Raw genomic sequence first — 22,963 nt, 5'->3', positions numbered from 1 at the left:
GCTGAGGAGGACTGCTGGAGAGGGGGGCATTTCAGGGTCCAGCAGAAGCCTGCCACAGGGGATTCTCCCAGGAGTGTAGCTGGAGGGCTTATCTCCAGGTTCCCCAAGCCCCGCAGTCCCACAATCCACTTATAAAATAATCACTTAGACGCTTATATCACTTATAAACTGTATGGCCGTGGCAGGCTTCCTGCTAACTGTTCTTTTATCTTAAATTAACCCATTTCTATAAATCTATACCTTGCCACGTGGCTGGTGGCTTACTGGCGTCTTTACAGGTTGCCTCTCCTGGCGGTGGCTGCAGTGTCCCTCCTCCTTCTTCCTGTTTCCCCAATTCTCCTCTCTCTTTGTCCCGCCTATACTTCCTGCCTGGTCATTGGCCATCAGTGTTTTATTTATATAGAGTGATATCCACAGCACAGGAGTCCATGGGGAGGACCTCAGTTTAGCAATAGTGGATAAGTAGCCTGAACTGGCCTTCTCCTGTGACCAGGCTGGTGCCTGGCCCAGTTGTCATCAGAGAGGAGCCATCCAGCAAGTGTTGGAGGCAGATGCAGCAACTCACAGCCAAACATTAGATGGAGTTCAGGAATCATGCAGAGGAAGAGGAGGAAGGAGTGTAGGAGCCAGAGGGGTCAAGGACACCATGGGAAGCTTACACAGTCAACTAACCTGTGCTCACAGAGACTGAACTGACAACCAGGGAGCCTGCATGAGACTGACCTAGGCACTCTGCATATATGTTACAGTTATGTAGCTTGGTCTTCTTATGTAACTCCTAACAGTGGAAATAGGTGCTGTCTCCAACTCTTTTACTGGCTTTTGGGAACCTACTTTTCATACTGGGTCAGCTTGCTCAGCCTTAATACATGGGAGGTGCTCAGTTTTACTGCAACTTGATATGTCATGTTTTATTGATACTCATAGGAGACCTGCCCTTTCCTGGATGGAGACAGAAAAGGAAGGGATTGGGGGGGAGGGGTGGGAGAGGGAGAATGGAGGAGAAGGACGGGAGGAGGATGGCGGGCAGGGAGAGGCTGTAGCTAGGGTGTAAAAATACAACATTCATTGGATGATACAAACCAAAAGAAACTGAAGAGTATGAGAATTAAAGTTGCTTAATAATTTGCTAATCTCTTTGTACTACAGATCTATATATTCCTAGATATCTCCCAAGTATGGCAGCTTGTTAAGAATTCCAGTTAGAGAATAGGTTTTTAGGAACTAAACATGACTCAGACATTTCAGTGGTTTTTTATTTTCCAGATAATGCAGACAACACACACAATGTTAAGACATGCCATTCACTTACTCTACCCATTTGTATTTCTGCTTTGTTTTTCTAGTATGAGAATTTACACACTTACTCCAACCCATTCAGTCATTAATGTAAGAGCTGAAAGAGGTTTCAAGGGCTTCATTCTAAGGCCGTGTCACAATACCTAAGACTAATTAATCAAAATAGGACAAAAATCCTTGACAAATACATGCTAATGTCTTGTTCCTTGTTTTTTTTTTTTATTTTTGAGAATTACTGCTCATCCTTAATGGAGAGCCTTTATGTAACCTTGAAAACAATGATGTTTAAATATCTCTACATTAAATTAATATTAGGTATTTTTATTTGAATCTATTTCATAGAGATGTATAATTTTAACTGAATAATTATAGAATACGTCCTTAAATCCTCATGAATTCCAACATGGAAAGACCTCCTTTGAACAGATATATTTTTCTTTCTATTTTTTTTCCCAAAAACTCTTTCAAGAATAGAGTTAAAAGAATAAGGTTCCTTGAGATTTTATCAAACAATCTTGGGTTATTTTTTTCTCCTCCCTCCTCTGCCTTAACTTCCTGATATGTGCATGCATATACATACATACATATATGTATGTATATACATGTAAGTATATGTACTTTGTAAGTAAAGTATATGCTTAACTATTATATATAACATATAATAATGTGATTTTATATATATATATACATATGTATATCTACCTATTTATCATCTTTATCTATCTATCTATCTATCATCTATCTAATCTATCTATCATCTATTTATCTATCTAAAATCTTAAAGGAAGCTATGCCACTACGGCTGACAATATTCTCCATAAGAACCACAGACAAACAAAAATCACAGTATTAGACAGGGGAAATATCCTTCAGAATCATTAGTCAGGGTATTCCAAGAAATGCACAAAATAATGTAGACTGTAGCTGTTGCCCTGGGTTGCTTCTCAGAGCTTGATGGCACCCTCCTATTGCTGAAGACATCGAGTACTTAGGACACAGGACTCTGAGTTTTCAAGCTGGATCAAACCTTATAGCATCCCTCCTCCCTTCATTCTAGCCTCCAGGGTTCCAGAAAATATGGTGCAAGCTTCCATGGGAGGAAAAACAGTTAATAGTCCTACCCAGCTCTGAAGTCTGTTAACCATAACAATGACCAGCATGACAAGGTATTCATAATGGTTCAATTAATGGCACTCACATGTAAGTGGTAACCAATAGTTGTCTAGTCAGACTTGAGGCCTACACAAAAAGGATAAACATGCCAGGTACTAGAGACTAGCCAAATTTCTGGGAAGTGAGCTCCTGGGTCTTAGAAGAAAATCTAATATTACCATGACTTTACTAAACTATTATAATTCCTAGCTACTTTATCAAGCTCAGTCTTATATTCACAGATAAATATAGCTATAACCCCCATCAAAGAAGCTTCTCTTTCTTGGTCCTCCTGGACTGCTCATCCAGGAAATAAACTGGGTATAAAGTCTCCTGGGGCCCTGTGTGACAGGCCTCATCTTTGAGCTGCCTCTGTTTCCTGATGCAGTGCTCCTTATCAACTCCCTGCATCACAAGTCTTCTGGTTGCTGTCATGTTTCAGTGCTTTGATTTCCTGCTAGCAAATATTAACAATAGCTACATTATTAGCATTGTTAACTGAAAGCGTTGCTGACAAAAACACACATTCTGCTGCAACAAAAGCAGAAAAAATGGAGATCAATATAATGGCCCCTTTATTCGGCTAAAGAGTTTAAACAGCAATTCAAAACATGTTTAAAATTTGTATCAAATAATAATCACTGTTATCCTTTCCTTTGTATTCTTATCAAGGAAATGTATCTATCATCTTTCTTTTCTTCAAACCTTTAACTATTCCCATGAAAAGGGAAATAGTTTCTTGAATTAGCAATGCCTTTTAAAGCTCTACATAAAATCAGTCTGATTTAATTTGTCATTGACTTCATCAAACCCCCCGAATTTATGAAGCACTTACTGTGTAACACTTATTATAGCCATAGCAGGTGGCATTTCAGTAGCAACTAACAAGAAAAGAAATCCTGTGCATTTTTGTTCATGTCAGCCAATACAAAAATAAACAAGCTAATGTGCAAGATGAAAAGAGATTAAAAGGAACATTAATATTTAAAACAAAAGGTATAAGACCATGAAAATGTAGAGATAGAGTGAATTTTTGAAGAATGTAAGAAGGTATCCTTTGTTCCAATGTTAAGAATGTGACATAGGAAAATCTCCTTGACATAGTCTAAATCTAAAACTTGCTTGGCATTTTCTATGCCCCACCCGAATCCCAGATGACTATCTTCTCACACTTTATAACTATGCAAGAAGGTCCTGAGTGGCCTTGCTTTAGGGTGGGCTTCTCTGGCTGCTGTTCCTTCCCAGCAGACTGAAGAATATGATGGAGAAGTCATGCTCACAACAGTCAAGCAGTGATTAGGGCCTTTGAAGCCTTGAAGCCTGGCCCTCAGTGACGCACTCCAGAAACAAGGCTGTGCTACCTAATCCTTCTCAAAGAGTTCTGTCTACTGGGGGCCAAGTATTTAAATATATGAGCCTATGGGGACTCTCATTCAAACCACCACAGTAGGCATGAAAACAATGTATAACACTAACACAATTGGTTTTACTATACGCATAACCAAAATACATCTGTATAACTTTGACAATTAAAACATATATTTAAAATTCAATTTCTTCCCAAAGAAAATTAATTCGAATACTCATTTTTTATTGTTAATTATGTTACCTTGGATGTCATATTTTATAAGTTTTATACTCTCTCTTTGAGTTGTAAATATACAATAGATTTATACATCTCTATAGGGAATTACAGTAAAATTTAATAAAAAAATTATATATGTATTACAAAGCACATTGTCAAAATTGTAACTAAGATTAAAATAACAACAATAAGGACAAAAATAATAATGAAGTTAATAAAAAAGATTTCAGAAGCATTGTGCTGTTTACAGAATATGAACCTTTATAATATGGTGGTGGTAGCACAGGCCTTTGATCTCAGAACTTGGGAGACAGAGGCAGGCAGATCTTTGTGACTCTGTGAGGTCAGGCCAGCATGGTCTATAAAGTAAGTTCCAGGACAGCCAGGGCTGTTACACAAAGAAGTCCTGCCTCAAAACAAACAAACAAACAAACAAACAACAACAAAACATTCCTATTATCATACTACCATCGCTTGACCCTTAGGAGTTTGTCTGAGCTTAGAACTATAATTATCCTATTTTACAGATACATAAAATTAAATTTACAGAAGGAAAATCATTTAACATGCAACACACAGATATTTATTACATGATAAAAATACGGAAAGGTGTGTGCTCTTATCTGCAGGCCCATGGGTTTTGTCACATCTATCATAATGATTCATGCTTGGAAAGCTTCATGCCTGCCTTAAGATATCAAATTTTCAGACACTGCATTTTACATCTTTCCATACTCTTATTGGTTCAACTTTGGGTAAGTTCACGGCCAGAAAATAAAATAATAAAGAAAATACTCTGATGGTGACCTTAGAAAATAAAAGAGGAGGATTTCAGTAGTTTTCAAGATCAGCCTGTAGTGTCGAGTGAAACCCTGTCTCACACACACCGCAAAAACTAAAAATAAAAACAAAACCTGAAATGAGAAATGCTACAAAGTCAAAAATTTTTGAGTACAAACAAGATAGCATGAGAGGAATATTCCATACCTGATGACATATGAAGTGTCATATTCAAAACGTGTGTGTGTGTGTGTGTGTGTGTGTGTGTCTGTGTGTGTGTCTGTGTCTGTGTGTGTTTAAATAAGAATCATATATATGACACTGGGTATATCAACCACACTCTAGGTCAGGGATAGTACTCAGGAGAATTTGGCCATTGCACTAGACTTTATAGTTTTAGGTATGATATTTTTGTTTATTTGTTTGTTTTATTGTTTTTAAGAGAGAAAAAATGTGAATTTGGGTGGGTAGAGAGTATGAAGGATCTGGTAAGTAGGGGATGGGAAATAATATGATATAATATATATTGTGTGAAACTGTAAAAGAATTAAAAAGGAAGGTAAGAATGTTAAAACTTTCATGAAAAAAATGAATTCATAGAGAAGTAGAAACTTTGGCTCAATACTACAGTATGGAAGTCCTGTCTGTATTCCCAGTCTTTATGTTTATAAAGTTCCTATTTACCAACTCATAAGTACATGAGCTAATCCCTTAAAAATAAAACCTTGGCACAAAGCCAAAATACAAGGAAACAACTTACTTAATTTCTTTTCATGATTAAAAATTCAACTAAATTTGAACTGCCATTCTTTACTATTTTAAACATAAAGTCATATTCTGAGTATATCTTTCATGTAAAATACTTAATAAAATAACATCAACCTGATGTAAACCTGCTAGTCACATTACTTAATAGGTTTAGGAAGTGACAGTTATGCACTAAGCATTTTGTATTTAGGGATACATATGTATGTACATATATGTAAGGAACAAGGATTAGTGAGAAAAGAGGCCACAAGTTAGAAGGAAAGCAGGGCAGTTTATATGAGTGAGTTTGGAAGGAAGAAAGCAAGGGAACAATCTCAAAATTTAAAAAAATGAAGGTGCAGAGTCCCTTTTAAATATACATGAGTTTCTGAGTTGTCTGAGAGCTTGACCATGGTCAGCAGTACCTAAGACACTGTATTGAGTAGACTTGGTAGCTACTTTAGAGGCACAACACTGAAGTTGAAAATGGAAAGATGAGTTCAGCACACATGATACAGGTTAGGTCTTGGTAGACATCGAAAGTGTGTGCTTAGTAGCATCAGGGAAAAGAAAGGTTGTAGTGAATTTGGGGTTTAAAATCCACACTGTACCAGTCTGCATGTGTGAGTGCCAACCTTAACATAACTGAGATGTATACCAATCTATTGATAACAGGTTTCCAGAGATTTTTCTGATACTTTACAAAATAATAAAAAATGTGTAAAAACAAAACCAAAGGGGGAAAAAACCCCAAGGGAGTAGCTATGAAGAAAACATCAGAAATGATGTGGCTTTGTCATTTCTGCCTGGCTTTAGCCACCTCTGACCTATGCATTCCCCATTTCTGTTCTTAAGGAGTATCCCAATTGTGATTCATAACTCACACCTCCATTATAGAGCTTATGATGTCAAGAAAAGATCACATCACCTGAATGCCCTAGAGGAAGAATGGATGCTGGATTGACCCATTGACTCAGAAAAAACAGAAAGGATTAAATCTACACAATGAGAGTATTCTCAGGATATCCATTTTAAAGCAGAATTAGCATTCCCTGGAGACTCCACATCTTGGTATGGGCCTGGTTTAGTCCCTTCCTCCTGAACCTCTCATTCTTCACTTATAGCCCTGCTCCATTGCTTCTGTCAAGAGCAAATACCCAGATACATTTTATACCAGGGACTCGTAGTTGCTAGACCAGGCAGGGTCTGAGGTGGAGATTTTCAATATTCAACCTGTTCTCCATTTTGATCTCTCCTGTTTCATGCTCAGCTCTGTAGCAGCCTGCTTGGGGAAGCCCCTTCCCCACACCAACTCCCTTCACTGAAGACCCAATCTCTTGGTAAAGACCCATGGTCTCCTTAGTCATTCCATCCATGTCTCTCCAGACTTCCTCTTTGTTCTGCTGCAGGCTATGTGAAGGAACCACACTTGTCTAAGGTCCAGAGAGTAACCAAGAAACAGAACACCCACCCAACAAAGACAAAACCAGATACCCAAACATAGAATCAACTCAATCATCAAAACTCCATTTTTGTAGACCCCAGAATTAAAACAGAAACATGGGCCACCAAAAAAATATGTCTGTGCCAGAACCCAAAAATCCATGTTACATGTGGCCTTGAGAAGTGCAGTATAGCTGAGACACACGGAAAGACTGCAAGGATAGCAGTCATGAGTCTATTCAAGGACATTGAGGATGTGATTAAATCCCTTAATAAAGACTAGAAAACACACACACACACACACACACACAAAAAAAAAAAAACAGTAGGATGAAAATAATCCAAAACATGAAAGTAGAATTTAACAAAGAAATAGAATCACTAGATAAAAATCAAATTGAAATAGAATTAGAAATGAAGAATTTAAGAAGTCAAAGAAAAACTCCAGAGGTAAGCCACACCAAGAGATTATAACACATAGAACACAAAATCTCAGGGTTAAAGAGAAGGTCGAAGAAATAGATACTTCAGTCAAATAAAATGTTAAATAAAGGGGGAAACATCTCTAAGTATGGAACAGCCAAGAAATATGGGACACTATGAAGAAAATTCTGCCATAATAGGGATGACAGAGGAGAAGAAATTCATGTCAACGGTACAGAAAATATTGTTTAAAAATCATAGAAGAAAATGTTAGCAATCTAAAGAAGGAGGTGACTATTGAGATACAAAAAGCATTCAGGAAACCAAATATACAGGACCAGAAAAGAAATTCCACATGGCTTTTTTTAAAAAAGTCAAAACCTACAAAACAAAGGTGATTAAAAGTTGCAAAGGAAAAAGATCAAGTAACATATAAAGTCCATAAGCATAATAACATCTGACTTCTCAATGGACACCCTGAAAAACAGAAAGGTAGGGTGGATGTTCTCCAAATGCTGAGACATCACAGGTGCCAGCCCAGACTATTATATTCAACCAAAGTATAAATGAAAATGGACAATGAAAGAAAAACTTTCTATGATAAAACAAAATTAAGTAACTACTGTTCACCAATTCAGCAGCACTCCAGAAGGTACTAGAAGAAAATTTCAGTCTGAAGAGTTTAATCACATCAAGTAATACAAGGAATAATATCAAATCAGTAAATCAAAAGAAGAATAAGAAAACCACATCAACAAAACAAAATATCAGGAATAAATAAACATTGTCCATTGACAACCAACAATGGTTTCAATGCCACAATAAAAAGATACAGATTAACAGATTGGATTAGAAAACAGAATCCATCTTTCGGTTGCATCTACAATACAAGTCTCACCATCAAAGTTATTATTAATTTAGGGTGAAATGATGTCAAAAGCTATACCAAGCAAATGGAAATGAGAAGCAAGTAAGTGTGGTTATGTTAATATCTAGAAAAAATAGACTTCAAACCATACCTAATCAGAATACATAGGAAGGACACTACATACTCATTAAAGAAAAAAAAAAAATCAGTAAGAACATATAATCCTAAACATATGCATCAAACATAAGGACAACAAAGTATATAAAAAATTCTACTACAGCTGAAGTCACATACACTTATTGACTTCAATACCCCATTCTCACCAAAAACAAGTCATCTAGGCAAAAAATAAACAGAAAAAAATGCTGGAGTTAATTAACATCATAAATCAAATGGACATAGGAGATATCTGCAGAACATTGCGCTCAAACTCAAAAGAATACAGTTTTTTTCAGCAGTTCAAAGTAACTTTTTGTAAGAGTAACCACATACTTATACACAATGCATATCTCAACAGGTATAAGCAAATTGAAATAACATGCATCCTATCTGCATGGATTTAAGCTGTATATAAATAACAGAAACAGCAGAAAGTATATAAATTCGTCAATAACGAATAAGTCAATATTGAACAAACAGTGAATCAAGACAGAAACCAAAATAAAAAAGATAGAATTGAAGGAAAATGAAAACATGCCACACCCAACTGTATATGACACATGGAGGCAGTTTTAAGAGACAACTTCATAGATTTAAGGTTCTAAACCAAAATATCAGAGAGATTTCAAATTGTACTATGGACATATAGTGATAAAACTAGCATGGTGTTGGTATAAAAAAAGAAACATCAATACATGAAATCAACTTGAAGTTCATGATTTTTGATAAAGAAATAAAAAAAACACATCAGTGAAATGACAGCATCTTCAACAAATCTGTGCCAGTCAAACAGGATGACTGCTTGCTGAAGCGAGCCAATCAATCAATGCTATCACCCTCCATAAAACTCAACTTTAAATGGATCAAGGACCTCAACCAAGACCAGATACTAGATCTGACAAAAGAAAAAGTGAGAAAGAATCTTGAACTCACTGGCACTTTCAAAACATGACACTGATAACACAGGCACCTAGATGACAATTAATAAATGGGATCCCATGAAACTGAAAATCTCTGTGTAACAAAGTACACCATTATTCAGACAAACTACCATGCTACATAATGAGAAAAGATCTTATCAATTATGTCTGACAGAGGCTTAGTATCTAAAAACTCCAAAGAACTAAAAATAAATAAATAAATATCAAGAAAACAAATAATCCCAATTAAAATAAAAATAAGCAGGGAGTTCTCAAAAGATAAACCACAAATGGATAAGAAGTACTTTAAGAATTGTTCATTATCTTTCATCATCGGAAACTCAAAATTACTTTATGCTTCATCTTACACCAGTCAGAAAGGCCAAGAGCAGTATAGAAAATAACAGTACATGCTGGCAAGGATTTAGGGTAAAGAGAACACTCATCCATTGTCAGCTGGAGTGCAAAGTTCTACTGCCATTATTGGAAATCTATGAGATGGTTCCTCAGGAAGCTGGAAATAGATCTACCTCAAGATCCAGCTTTAACACTGTTGGATATATACCCCAAGCACATACTCATGTAATACTACATATTAGTACAGAGATATGTGCACATTCATGCTTATTGCTGCTCTGTTCATAATAGCCATAAATTGGAAAAAGCCTAGATGTCCATCAAGTGATTAACAGATAATGAAAATAGGGTACTTTAGCACAATGGAATATTACTCAGCTATTAAGAAAAAAAGAAAACCAAAATCATGGAATTGGTAGGTAAATGGATGGAGATAGAAAATACCATTGTAAGTAAGGTAGTCTAGACTCCAAAAGACAAATATTGTTTTTTCACTATGTGTGGCTATTAGCTTTTAAGTCTTCTTCAGGAGGGGTACAATGTATATAACCATATAATTTTGGTACCTGCTGAGGGACTATGTGGGGGAATAAAAGATCTCCTAAAGAAGGAGAAATAGAATATACTGTTATGGTGAGGTAGGAAGAGATTGGAGAGAGAGGACTAAAAGGATGTGTACAATGGGATGGTCCTTCTGTACTTTATGAATATGTGTTGCTCTCATCAGTTGATAATAAAGCTGTTTGGCCAATGGTAAGGCAGAATAAGTTTAGGCAAAACAATCAAACTGAACAGTGAGATGAAGAAGGGTGGAGTCAGGACAGATGCCAACCAGCCACCAACGAAGCAGGAAGTGTAGAAAATGAAGTAACAAGCCACAAACCATGTGGCAATAAACTGATTAAAAATATAGATTAATTTAAATGTAAGAACTAGCTAGTGATAAGCCTGAGCCATCGGACAAGCATTTATAATTAATATAAGCCTCTGAGTGGTAATTTGGGGAGCAACTGCTGGGTATAATTGGGCATAGAGAACAGAAAGCCGGGCCTCCATTTATAGGTGTGGAGCAGATAAAAGGAGAAAGGGAGGGGATATGGGAAAGGGCAGCTGTGGGGCATACATGGGCTGCAAAGGGGGTGTGCAAAGAAATTCAGATAAATAGAGCTTAAGCTTTAAGCTGTTTATGCAGAGAGTGGATACAAATGGTACCAGAGGAAGTTAGTTTAAGCTGTTTGTGCAGTGAATAGATACAAAGGATGGTTAAGAGGAAGTAAGGTTGGGTTGTTTGTATGGAGATTAAAGACTAATAGAAAGGAAGTTAGCTCAAATTATTTATGCTAAGATAAGATACTAAAAACAGGAGATGGTGTCAGAACATAAACAACTTGTAAATAGGGTGACCTTTAAAATGATTGGTTAGTTCCTTCACCCCCTCCTAGGATTCTGAGGATTTCTGATATAATAGAGGCTTACTGCCTATCAGTAAAAGAGTTCTTGCTTGACTTGACTCCCTGCTGCTTCTGATTGTCTCCAGGTAAGAGGGAGGCTGGGGAATGGGGCCAGTGGTGTGCACTTGCCTTTCCTCATTCCAGGCCACCTCTTCACAGGTGACCTAAGTTCCTGGTGGGGCAGGTCCCCACAGGCAGCTAACACTAAAGGTCATTGGAGGGGCTATATGGAAATCTGATACTGACAAATTTTCCCAAATACATTAATATATGAAAAATAATCTTAATGGAGTCACCAAATAAGAGGGGAACAATGCTTCAATTGGAGATCTTACATCTCCAAGTGTTATTTCCAATGCCAGAAATGGGTGACATCTACCTGAGTCTTTGGCCAAAGAGGTCGCATAGAAAGGCACAAATATCTCAAGGTTATCTTTTGCTCTGAACAAACTGATACTGCTGAAGACAACACAAAAAAAAACTATGGTAGCACATACAGAGCTATCACTAATTCAAGTTAGATGGGCTCCCACTACTGAGACAAGGAAGTGGTCATGTGGTCCCATTCCTAACCAAGAAGCTAGCTGCTGTTGGAATCCTGTTGTAGAATATTATTTTCAGGTGTGTTACTTTTGTTTATGTTGCATTTATTTAACTCTGAGAAGCTGTGTTACTTTGCCTATCTAAAATACCTGATGGTTTAATAAAGAGCTGAACAGCCAATAGCAAGGCATGAGAAAGGATAGGTGGGGCTGGCAGGCAGAAAGAATAAACAGAGATCTGGGAGGAAAGAAGAAGTAGCCAGAGAAGGAGGAGGACTCCAGGAGCCAGCCACCCAGCTACACAAGAAGCCATGAAGTAAGAGTAAGATTTAAAGAACTAAGACAGGAAAACACCAAAGGCAAAAGATACATGGATAAGTTAAGTTTAGGAAAGCTGTAAGAAACAAGCCAAACAAAGGTTGGGCATTTAAAATTAAGAATAAGCCTCAGTGTGTGATTTATTTGGGAGCTGAGTGGCAGGCCCCCCAAAAGGGCAAAACAAACAACAGTATCCATTAGCAAAGGAAAAACTGATCTTCTCCATTAGATTCAAATTAGGTCTACTAACCACACTTCAGGTTAGGCCACACGCCAAGAATGAATGGCCAACACAAAACAAACTCGTTGGTGTTTTATAGACTTTTTGTCTTATAAAGATTTGTTTAGGTAAATATTTGTCTTATTGGTCTTTTGCTCATATATTTTGGTTTCTGATTTTTTGTTTTTGTGGGTCTATTTTTTTAATGCATGAGATTTTTGTCTATTTGTGTTTTGTTTTCTTGTATTTTAAAAGAGAAAGAAATGGCATGGAGTTGAGTGGGTGGGTGGGGCATGTGGAGGACCTGGGAGGAGCGGGAATGGAAGTATGATCAGAATGCATGTTAGAAAAATAAATATTTTCAATGAAAATACAAGTAAGGAGAATTAATATCATTTCTTTGTCCTCTAATGGATGGAAACAGGTTTTAAGATGCATATTTATGTTATTTGAGAATATATGTATTTATATTGCAGAGGACAGAAGTGAATTTAAGAGGAAAAGACAAAGTAAGAATTCAGTGTCATCATTGAGCCATCTATTTTTAATTTAGTGACTCAACAAAATCACTTAGTTGTTAAACAGTTTCTTTTCTTTTCATGCAGGCATATGCACACTTAATGATGCATTGTGAGAAGATTGGCTGATTTATTTTTCATTCCATATTTAGAAATAATGCAAAGACCCAAATATCAATCCTATATAACTTTGTCAATAATAGTTTCACAGTATATTCTTTAATTTCCGTTATAACATTTGTAATATTAGGTGCAGGATTAAGAACAGTTTTGACTAGCAAAAGACAGATTTAGGAAGTCATGTGGTCATTTTTCCTTATTAACTATTTTTAAAAGTCCTTTTTTTTTAGAGAAACGAAATAGATTTATAGATTTTGCAGGGATACTGGGGGCAGGTGGAGGATGGGAACATGAGGAATCAGGTTTGGGAGGGAGGGACAGAGGGAGAGAATATGGGGTGAGATGACTACAATTGAAGGTATTTGGGGGGCAATCTGCAAATGTAGTGCAGTAGAAATTTCCTGGAACCTATGAGAGTGATCCTATGAAGACTCCTACCAACCTGCCATCCTCTGTGAACAGACAAGGCTTCCAGTGTTGGGACTGGGACACCAGCCCAACCACAAAACCTTGACCTACTACCTACCCTGCCTGCAAGATGTGCTGGGACAATTGTGGCTCAGAGCTTGTAGGTGTGACTAACCAATGACTGGTCCAACTTAAGGCCCACAGCACAAGAGGGAGCCCAAGCATGACATACTTCCTCGATGGCCAGGAACCAGAGGCTGGATAGCTCAGAGACCTGGGATAGAACTAAACACAGTTGGAAAAAAAAGGGGTCAATGATTCCTAATGATATTCTGTTATACTCATAGATTGATACTTATTTCAGTGGTCATCAGACAGTGTTCCTCCAGCAGCTGATAGAAGCAGATGCAGAGACCCACAGCCAAATATTAGGTGGAGCACAGGGAACCCCATAAAATAGTGGGAAGAAGGATGGTAGGAGCCAGAGGGGTCAAGGACACCACGAGAACATGGCCCACATAAACAACTAAGCAAGGCTCATAGGGTCTCTCAGATACTGAAGCAGCAACCATGGAGCTTGCATGGGTCTGTTTTAGGTCCTCTACCTATACGTTGTGGTTGTTTAGCTTGGGGATTTTGTGGACTCCTAACAGTGGGAGTGGGGCTGCTTCTGACTCTTTCGCCTGCTATTGGGACTCTTTTTCCTCCTACTGTCCAGCCTTGATACGAGAGTTTGTGCCTAGTCTTATTTCATCTCGTTATGCTGAATTTGGTTAATATCCCTGAGAGGCCTTTTGTATTTTTAAGAGAAAGGGAGGAGCTATGGATACTGGGGGAGCGGGGGTGGCGGGGCTGTGGTTAGGATGTTTTGTATAAGAGAAGAATAAATAAAAAATGGAAGAAAAAGGAAGTCTCAAGTGTAGGTTGAAATATATAGTATTATGTTTAAAAGTTGTGTAGGTATATCATCTCATGTATACTAATTATATAATATTTAACATAAAGTATTCTTATATGCAGCTGTGTAACAAATAAGTTGTAAATAATTTCAAACAGGAAGTTTGTTTCTTGTAACTAAAACCATGTCACAACACATGACTACTTTTGAGTGGATGTATTTTGAGATACATACACATGCTCCAGAAAATGAGCATTGTTTACACTGTACACTGAGAGACTTTATTTGATAATGAGATTTAATCTGCTTGTTCCAGTTTTAAATTTTGAGGGAATAATGACACATGACATAGATGTATGTATTTATAACTCTGTAGATGACGGTGTGTGTAAGTCTGTCTGGTATAATGACTTTTTTACTTCTTTGATGGTTTAATTGCTAAACTTCTCCAGAGAAACAGCTATGGAGTACAGGATCCTTCAGAATTCCTACTTCACCATAAAGTTTATTCTAGTAATATGTGAAAAAAAAAGTTATGTACATATAACAAGGAGGAAAACCGCAATTGTTTTCCTATCCCTCAACATCATGATTACACAATTATCAATAGAAAAGTTTCATTCTGTGATCTTTTACGTTAGTGCCTTGGAGGACTAGTCAAATTAAATCTTTAGAAGCAATGATCTCGTCCTCATTTCTCTGAGAATCTAGAAATAATTGCTTCTTCCTTGTTTTACAAACTGTAGCAATAAACTTTGGATTTTATAAATTAGGTTTTAATATTTAAGCCTGTTTTGAATATATTTATGAACAAGACCATTCTCGATAAAATAATTAGTAAAGTTCCTTCAGGCAACGGAGAGAAAAATATGTATTTCTCAACAAAGGATTATAGAAAATTCATGACAAATGCAAGAGAAAGAAGAATAAAAATGCAGAACTCTATTTCAGGCCCCAAGGAAATAAATTACAAAGATCAAAAAAAGGAAGCAGCCCTTGCTCATTAGGAAATGGTCGGGTAAGATATCATTTCTTTCCGAAATGTAGGAGTTGTAGAATAATTGAGCATAGTCAGCCATGCAGAATTAAACTCCAAAAGAAAATAGAAAACAGACCTAAAACAAATGTTACATAGCTTAAAAAAAGACATCATCATAAACAGAAGTAATGGTTTTATAGGACTAATAGTAAATATTTCAAAAGTTACAAGAAAAATATCTAATCACTGTGCTTTGGTATAAGTGTACATGGTTTTATTAATATATTTTTAATTGAAAGAACAAAACTATTCCTTTCATTGCTAATAAAAGCCAGTCCCATACTTTTTACATGTGTGTGTAAACTGTATGTGATAAAGTGTGTTTACAAAATAGCTAAACTGACAGTTTAAAAACATTTTAGAACTTTTTAAGGAAACAGTGTCAGGGCTAAAGTGGTGAGCATCTTGGCATTCACAAGAAGATTGTGTAATGCTTTTCAGTCCAGGCGGTGTCACTATCATGGCTCCTGATTTAGACTAATGTCAAATATACCAATTTTATTCAGTTATGAAGAGTTAAATTTTTAAACAAATGGAGGGGAGGGGAGGTTGTAAGTGTAATATGGCTCTCATTGTCAAGAACTTTTATAGCTTTTCCATAAAAGCCACCCCTAACGCACCTGCAGTGATGAACTATTGTTATTTTGATTTATGTTACCTTCACGACCAGTGATGTTTAATCCCTTTCCCAGGCCAATGTTCTACCAGGTTTGCAGAAGCGTCCATGAAATACATGTGTCTAGTTTTTACTCTATTCATTTGGGATTTGTTGTGTATTGTGTGTTTCTTTTTCTGAAATGGAATCATTTCAGGTGCCTGTGTCACAGGTCTTACATCCCTTTCAATGGCTGCCTTTTCAGTGCTATGACTGCTTTATTCTGTGAAGGTTTGTTGTCTGATGTACTCACCTTGTTTAATTCTTTTGCAGTCTGAGCTCTATTGTGATACCCAAACAATCATTGCCAGGCCACAAGTCCAGGACCCAGTCTGCTCAGTTTACTTGTAGGACTCTTATGTGTTCCAGGCATTATATTTATAGTTCTCAATCTATTTGGAATTGGCTTCTTAGTTGTGTCGGGGTGGTGGTGTGCAGGGGGGTTCCAGGGAATCCTATTTGATTTTCTCTGGGATTGAACTTTGAAGTTACTATGAGAAACTATAGAATTTCCTCAAACAAATACATATGAAAGTACCATGTGATACAAAAGTCTCTTCTGATTTTATATCCAGTGTATAACCATGACCTCATAGAGATATATACATGCCCATGTTTACTGAAGCATTATGAAGACTAAGGTATGGAAACAACCTTGGTGTTCATCCTTAAAGAAATAGAGAAGAAAATTATCACACATACTAATATATTCAGTCTTAAGAAAAGAGTTTGCGACATCTGCATACATCATGTCAGACATAGGTGAAATTAAAATATTTGCATTCATATAAACCATTAGTAGAATAGGGACTATTGGTGCATTGGCTGGCTTTTCAGAAAGGGAACATGTAATACAGAGAGTTTTACATCAATTTTAGAGGATGGCCATCTACAGAGGTAATACAAAGCATGAGCCCCACAGGCAATAATATTAAACTGTATATTAGGAAATTGCTACAAGAGCCCATTATATATACATATACATATACATATACATATACATATACATATACATATAATCATAAACTCTATAATATTCAGGCAATTCTAAAGTAAATTCAACAGTAAGAGGGAAAACATGTCTGGTTTCACTTGTCTTCAAAAGAATATATTCTAAAAAATAAACAATAAATCAGTTGAATATAGTTAACTCCTGGTTACAATTAATCCTTACGATTCAAAGACAAAGTTATTTGGCACTGGAAACAATGAACTTGGCAGACAATAGTATCAAACTGTGATGTGCCCGCAGAAGTCAGATTTAAGTGGGCCTAGAATGTGGAGGACCTGGTAAGGATTAATATCCAAAGATAAATATAATTGTGGTTTGTGAATATGAAGTCACCTGTGTAGAAACCTCTAAACTTCAAAGCTTTGAAGTCAAGCAAAGTAAGGTCATGAATTAGACAAAGAGGCCCGAGAACCAATGAGTGTGCTATTCAGTCACATGAATTTTCTAGGCTTCAGAACAATTATGCAAAGCCAACTGGAGTAGGAAAAATGTAGAAGAGTTTCCCTCATTCAAATTATTGTAGGATCATCTAATGATAGGATACTGAAACATAAGTTATGGTTTACCTGAATCTATAATCGGATTTTTAGGACATTTGTAATGTATGATATAATCCTGTGTTCATGTATCACTGCAATTTGTCAAAAAAAAAAATGTACATTAATTATTTTGAAATAAGCCAGGTTATTTGGATCTTTTTATCAATTCATACAGGGAAAATCCTTTCCTGGGTTAACACAAAGTAAAAGTCATAATGACATGCCAGTGAAAGAAAATTTCTTCTCTGAAGGGAACTGACTGTGCCTCATATGTAAGCTCCAACAGAATCATTGTGTTAGCCAGACTTTTGCACCAAGATAAACTCCATATTTAAAATGTATCTTAGAGAGAAGAACTACTTATTCACTGGTTACAGAAGTTCCTGTCTAAAATAGTGGGCCACGATGGTGGAGCAGCTCATCTCATGTCTAGGAAACAGAGACTTTCCTGTCTGCCTGCTTATTCCATTCAGATCCTTGGTAGTTGATTGGGGCTGACCAGACAGGGTCTTCCTATGTGAATGAAACCTCTCTGGAAGCATCATCAAGTCAGAAGAGTGTTTTATTAAATGTCTAGGCATTTTTTTCAATGAAATCATATTGATAATCAAGATTAAGCACATATCTACAATCACCTTTGCCATGCAATCAACCTGAGTCCTTTAGCTTTGGAAACCATTTCCCCCTTTTATTTCTCAGCTATAGGTTCTTTCCTCCACTACTTAGAAGGAAATTTTCTACTGCTGACCTCATCAGCCTGGTCTACTTCAGAGCCTTCAATGCCTTCCTCTCAGGCATTCTTTTTGGAAGCTCCTGGGCTGGCACTTTGGTGTCCTCCTGATTGTGAATCAAGTGAGATGTTCTCTACAGTCTGCCAATGAAATTGTGTTTTCTCCTCCTAGTGTTTCTCTTTGGTCTGTCTCACATTCCTGGAAACATGTTGAGAAGCCCATATTCCCTTCTATCAATGCAGACATTGGTACTCTGTGACAGTCACTTCAGGATTTACCCTGTGCTTAGAAAATCCCAGTTAGTTGGATGAAAACAAAGTTATGCTATAAGGTTAAAAGATCATTACATTAATATTAAAATTTAAAAAATTTAAAGATGTGACTTAGTCAATTATATAATTTTCATCCTTAAACTTGCCTGATATTGTAGATGTATTTGATAATACAATATACTACCATGGAGAATATTACAGAAAGATTGTCATTTTTCCTTTTTTTGAGTTTAATTGAAACATTTTACCTTCGTTATTTTTAAGCATTTTTAATACCCTAATTTTATATGGTTCCATATTTTTTAATGTTGATGTTGCTATGATTACCTCTGTAATAGCTCATTTGAGGTTATTTTCTCTTTTTCAGAAAGTTTTCTGAGCCAACATCATTCCAACTATCTTAGCATAGCCTGCCTATGAAATAAAAAATGTAAACAAAATAGCTGATTTTCTGGTTGCAACATGAATAAAATATACTTTAAAAAGTTGAGCCTTCATTTTTTGTTCATTTTAGACAGAATCTTAATATGCAGACCAGGCTGGCAGGGAATTTGCTGAGCAGTGCAGGTTGCCCTGGAACTCATAATGTGCTGTATTAGACTCCTAATGGCTGGAATTAGAGCTGTGCACCATCATCTTTGACTTAAAACTCATTTGGGAATCTGAGGGGGCTACAGTAGCTTGAACCTAAGGCTAGGTGAGTACTCTGATACTGAGCTATATCCCCAGCTTAATTCTCCATCATTAAGGTAATAAATAGGAACACAAATCTTTGTAATATAGGAAGTTTACCTGCTGAAGTAGGCTCTTCTTCATCTGATGCTGCATTCAAGGGAGGGAGAGGAAGTGGACAGAAACAGAGGTTGGAGTGGGCAGTGGTGGGGGAAGGGAAGGAGAGAGAAAGAGAGAAAAAATAAACATTAATATGCAAATAATCACTGCAAGCCAATGACAAATAATTTTGGCATATACTAGAAATATTTCATTGCCAAATGGAATTTACTTATAATTAATTATAGGAAATTTAAATGGATATACACATTATTTAATATATGTATTTATTATAAAGGACCAATTTCTTGTCCTAATTGGATGGGGGTTTTGTTTTTGTTTTTTGCAAACAAGACTGACTTTAGTTAGTTCATGTAGTTTTAAGCAATTTTTCAAAATATAAGTCAGATATAACATATAGATGTTGGGTATGGGCCCCCAGAAGTTGACAGGTTCCAGAGAGGAGGCAAGGGGTACATGAGGGAGGAAGTGAGCCATGCCATGGTGTTGGTGAGAATCTTGCAGTCAGAATGCTTCTTTATTTAAACAGAATTAAGTAACCAGGGGTAGATTTATGCTGGTCCAAAACACAGATCATATCATTTTTGTTCCTGGACATGTGTTTAACTTTTTCTCTTGCACATCTGGAGTCATAAATTTAGTCATCATTGATAGACAGAGTTACATTTTATAATCATTTTTACTCATTAACCCCATAACCCAATTTTTAAGAATCTAGAGGCATAAGACATTCTGTTCTCAGGCTGTTAGTTCTTTTGTCTTCAAGGACACTAGATAGAAAAAAAAATTCCCAAGCCAGCCTGGGCAGATTGCCATGTCCTGAGCAGTGTATTATTAACTGTTAATGGTCAAGCGTTCATGAAAAATCCTCAGGCCAAAGCTACTGTAGTTATTATGCAATTTCTGGCACAATACCTTGTATTACATTTTATATCTTTATAGAATTTGTTTATGTGTCTAATCCTAGCATTCTTTTGTTCTTTGGTCATATAACACCACAGTGGCTCTGCACAAGTTAACATTCCTAAGAAAGGGAGGCACCTCATTCTTTTATCATTTTTATCATTTTATCCTTTTTCTACACCACTGTTTGTCCATCAGTCCCTGCATGGGCAAAGGTAACTTCAGCTAATCTAACTTTGTTTCTGAATATGGCACATGATCGCCTGAGAGTATAGTGGGGTGAGGCTTGTAATCTGATCTGTGGCCAACTCCTCTAGCCCACCGAATCATGTTGACCTTTTTAAGTTTACTTTGATTTGATTATCTTGTTTCTGAGTGAGGACAGGGGCAAATGTTATAAGAATGTCTCAGAGCCTCATCAAGAGACCTCTGCCTTCTTTAGCCACAACCTCCAAGTTGTAAGGAAGACCTTCAAGTAGAAAAGAATATCTTCCTAAAAATGGGAGGGGTGGTATGCTCAAGACTTTCCTGGGGAAGCTTAGAAGCAGTACTCCTGGGAGAAGGAATAAATGATTCATAAAAAAAATCTCCATCAATCCAATATCCCCAAGTAGAATAAATATTAAAATATTCCCAAGTGTGCAATATGTGGAGATCAAAACCCAAAGTGGCACAGCAGCCATCATGTGACTCAGCTTGGCTGGATCTTTGTCAAGCAGCTGTGTTGGCTTTATGAGTTTTGCTGATCTCATCGGATATGGCTGTGCTAACTCCCCCTTTTAGCTTTTGATGTTAAGGGTCTGTAGATCTTGTTGCATGGCATGTAAAGCATTTCTCAGTCCTAGGATTACAACTGGAAGGACACAAATCCAAATCAACACAACTCCCAGGACTACTCCCAATATATGATTCACTTTCTGTTTTCCATTCAATTAAAAGTCATGGTCAACAGCAAAAGCTTGTATTTTGCATGATAGAACATGATTATTGAATCCTACTGATTCAAAACCACGTTGAATTTTTCCAAACATAAAGACTCTAGTGAACATGCACTGTGCATATCCTGTCTGTCATCCCATCTTCTCCCCCCAACACTCAAGCATATATATTCATTCATTGACATGTACCACACTCACTTTAAGAATCAGTAATGACAGATGATACCATGATAAAGGCATGGGAATGTGCTTTATTTGTTTGTTGAGACAAGGTCTCACGGTCTACCCAAGGTGATCTGGAATTCTATGTGTTGTACATTGTCCTTGAACACACACACTTGAAGTGATGATACCTCCCAAATGTCCTACCCAACAGTGGGAATTACAGCTGTGAACCATGATACCCAGCTTTATGGATGGAAATTTTAAAGAATGGGTCCAGATAATCTTCTCATGTATTTGTCAGCTCACATAGGGCTAAACATGGATAGTATAAAAGCAGAGATCATAATATGAAGAAAAAATTATCCTAATGCACCATTTCACAACCCTGGAGCCAAGGTCTGTCTCCGCGTCAAACTAATTACTTAGAATCCTTTTAAATGGCACTAATTTGTAGCAGGATAGAAATATTGACATGTAATATTACTATGTGGTTATATAAACTATAACTCATGAAAGTGTTAATCATGCTGATTCCTGCTTTGAATGTGGAGGTGTTTCAGAGCAGTGAGATTGCAAAGCAATAACCTAACACAGTGTGTATGTTGGGATGGAAAATAGAAATGATAAGAGTGAAAAGCAGAGTTCAAATGAGTAGCTTCACAATTTCTCATACAATCTACCTATTTATTCTTATATTCTCACACACATTCTGGGCAGAGCTACATCTGCTTTGTGCACAGGAGCAATTTGCCCAAAATATTACCATTGAATGATATGTCAAAAGCCAATAGTACTTCACTTGATTTGTAATGGTTTAAAATAAAAAAAAAATAAGTTGAATGGGTTATAAAGTAGCTTTGTTCCCACTTGATTTGTTAATCAATGTATCCAGTGTAGCCAGGAAATGTTCTCCACTCTTTCCATTAAAGTCCCAACTCTGCTGGGTACCCTTGAAACAAGCTTACTTTGTGCCTCTACACTTTCCACTCCCATTTTGGCTTTCCTCCTTGGCAATGAAGAAATAGAGGGAGCAAACCTAGTTGGCAAATATGACATTGAAAATATAAATATTTAAAAAGCTGTTTTCTGCTCCATCACATCCAAAATATACCATAACATATTCACGGAGGAAAGTTTCAGGTAGCTTCCTAATTCATTGGTAGGAAAATGTCAAAAAGGCTTGCAGAAGAGCTGACTTATGTGGGTCATTGCAAATATGTGGAGATTTAAACAGATAAAAGTAAATACGCTTGTAGCTCTTTGTGTTACAAGCTTAAATCCATTTAGTTCACAAGGTAGCCAATGGGTGAAGATTAGTGAGGTTACACAGGCTCTACTGAATACAAAATTTTTCGAGAAACTGTCCATTTGAATCTGAGGTGATAGTAGTTTTACTGAAAAACTATAGTCCTTCCTTATACCTTATCATCCAGCAAAGGCTGATTCAGTGCCTTCTCGGAAAAAGGAGAAAAACCAATGACCAACAGTCTGTTGAAATTTGTTCACTACCATTCACAAATTGGGACATGAAATGAGGACTGACCAAATTCCTGATAATGTCAACTGGAGTTAAGCCTAAGTAGAAATGAAATAATGAAACACAATCTAACATTGGGGCTGAGGGGATAAGTCCTTATGGGGGGGGGGGGAGTTCTCCATGTCTTGTACAATGCAGGAATATAAATAGAAAAGTGAGAGCCTGATTATAG

General features: G+C 36.7%; 1 protein-coding gene across 1 annotated transcript in view; it reads right to left on the bottom strand.

Moving 5' to 3' along the window:
- Edil3 (EGF like repeats and discoidin domains 3) overlaps window positions 1-22,963 on the bottom strand; it is a 450,159-nt gene that overhangs the window by 273,828 nt on the left and 153,368 nt on the right. The window contains exon 3 of the mRNA XM_006980462.4: window positions 19,249-19,278. Coding sequence (XP_006980524.1) covers window positions 19,249-19,278 — 30 coding nt within the window. The remainder of the gene's footprint in view (window positions 1-19,248; window positions 19,279-22,963) is intronic.

The sequence above is a fragment of the Peromyscus maniculatus genome, chromosome 15 (genome assembly GCF_049852395.1).
Source record: "Peromyscus maniculatus bairdii isolate BWxNUB_F1_BW_parent chromosome 15, HU_Pman_BW_mat_3.1, whole genome shotgun sequence".
NCBI lineage: Eukaryota > Metazoa > Chordata > Mammalia > Rodentia > Cricetidae > Peromyscus > Peromyscus maniculatus.
The sequence above is the reverse complement of the archived record's forward strand: the minus strand, read 5'-3'. Positions and strand labels throughout refer to the sequence as shown.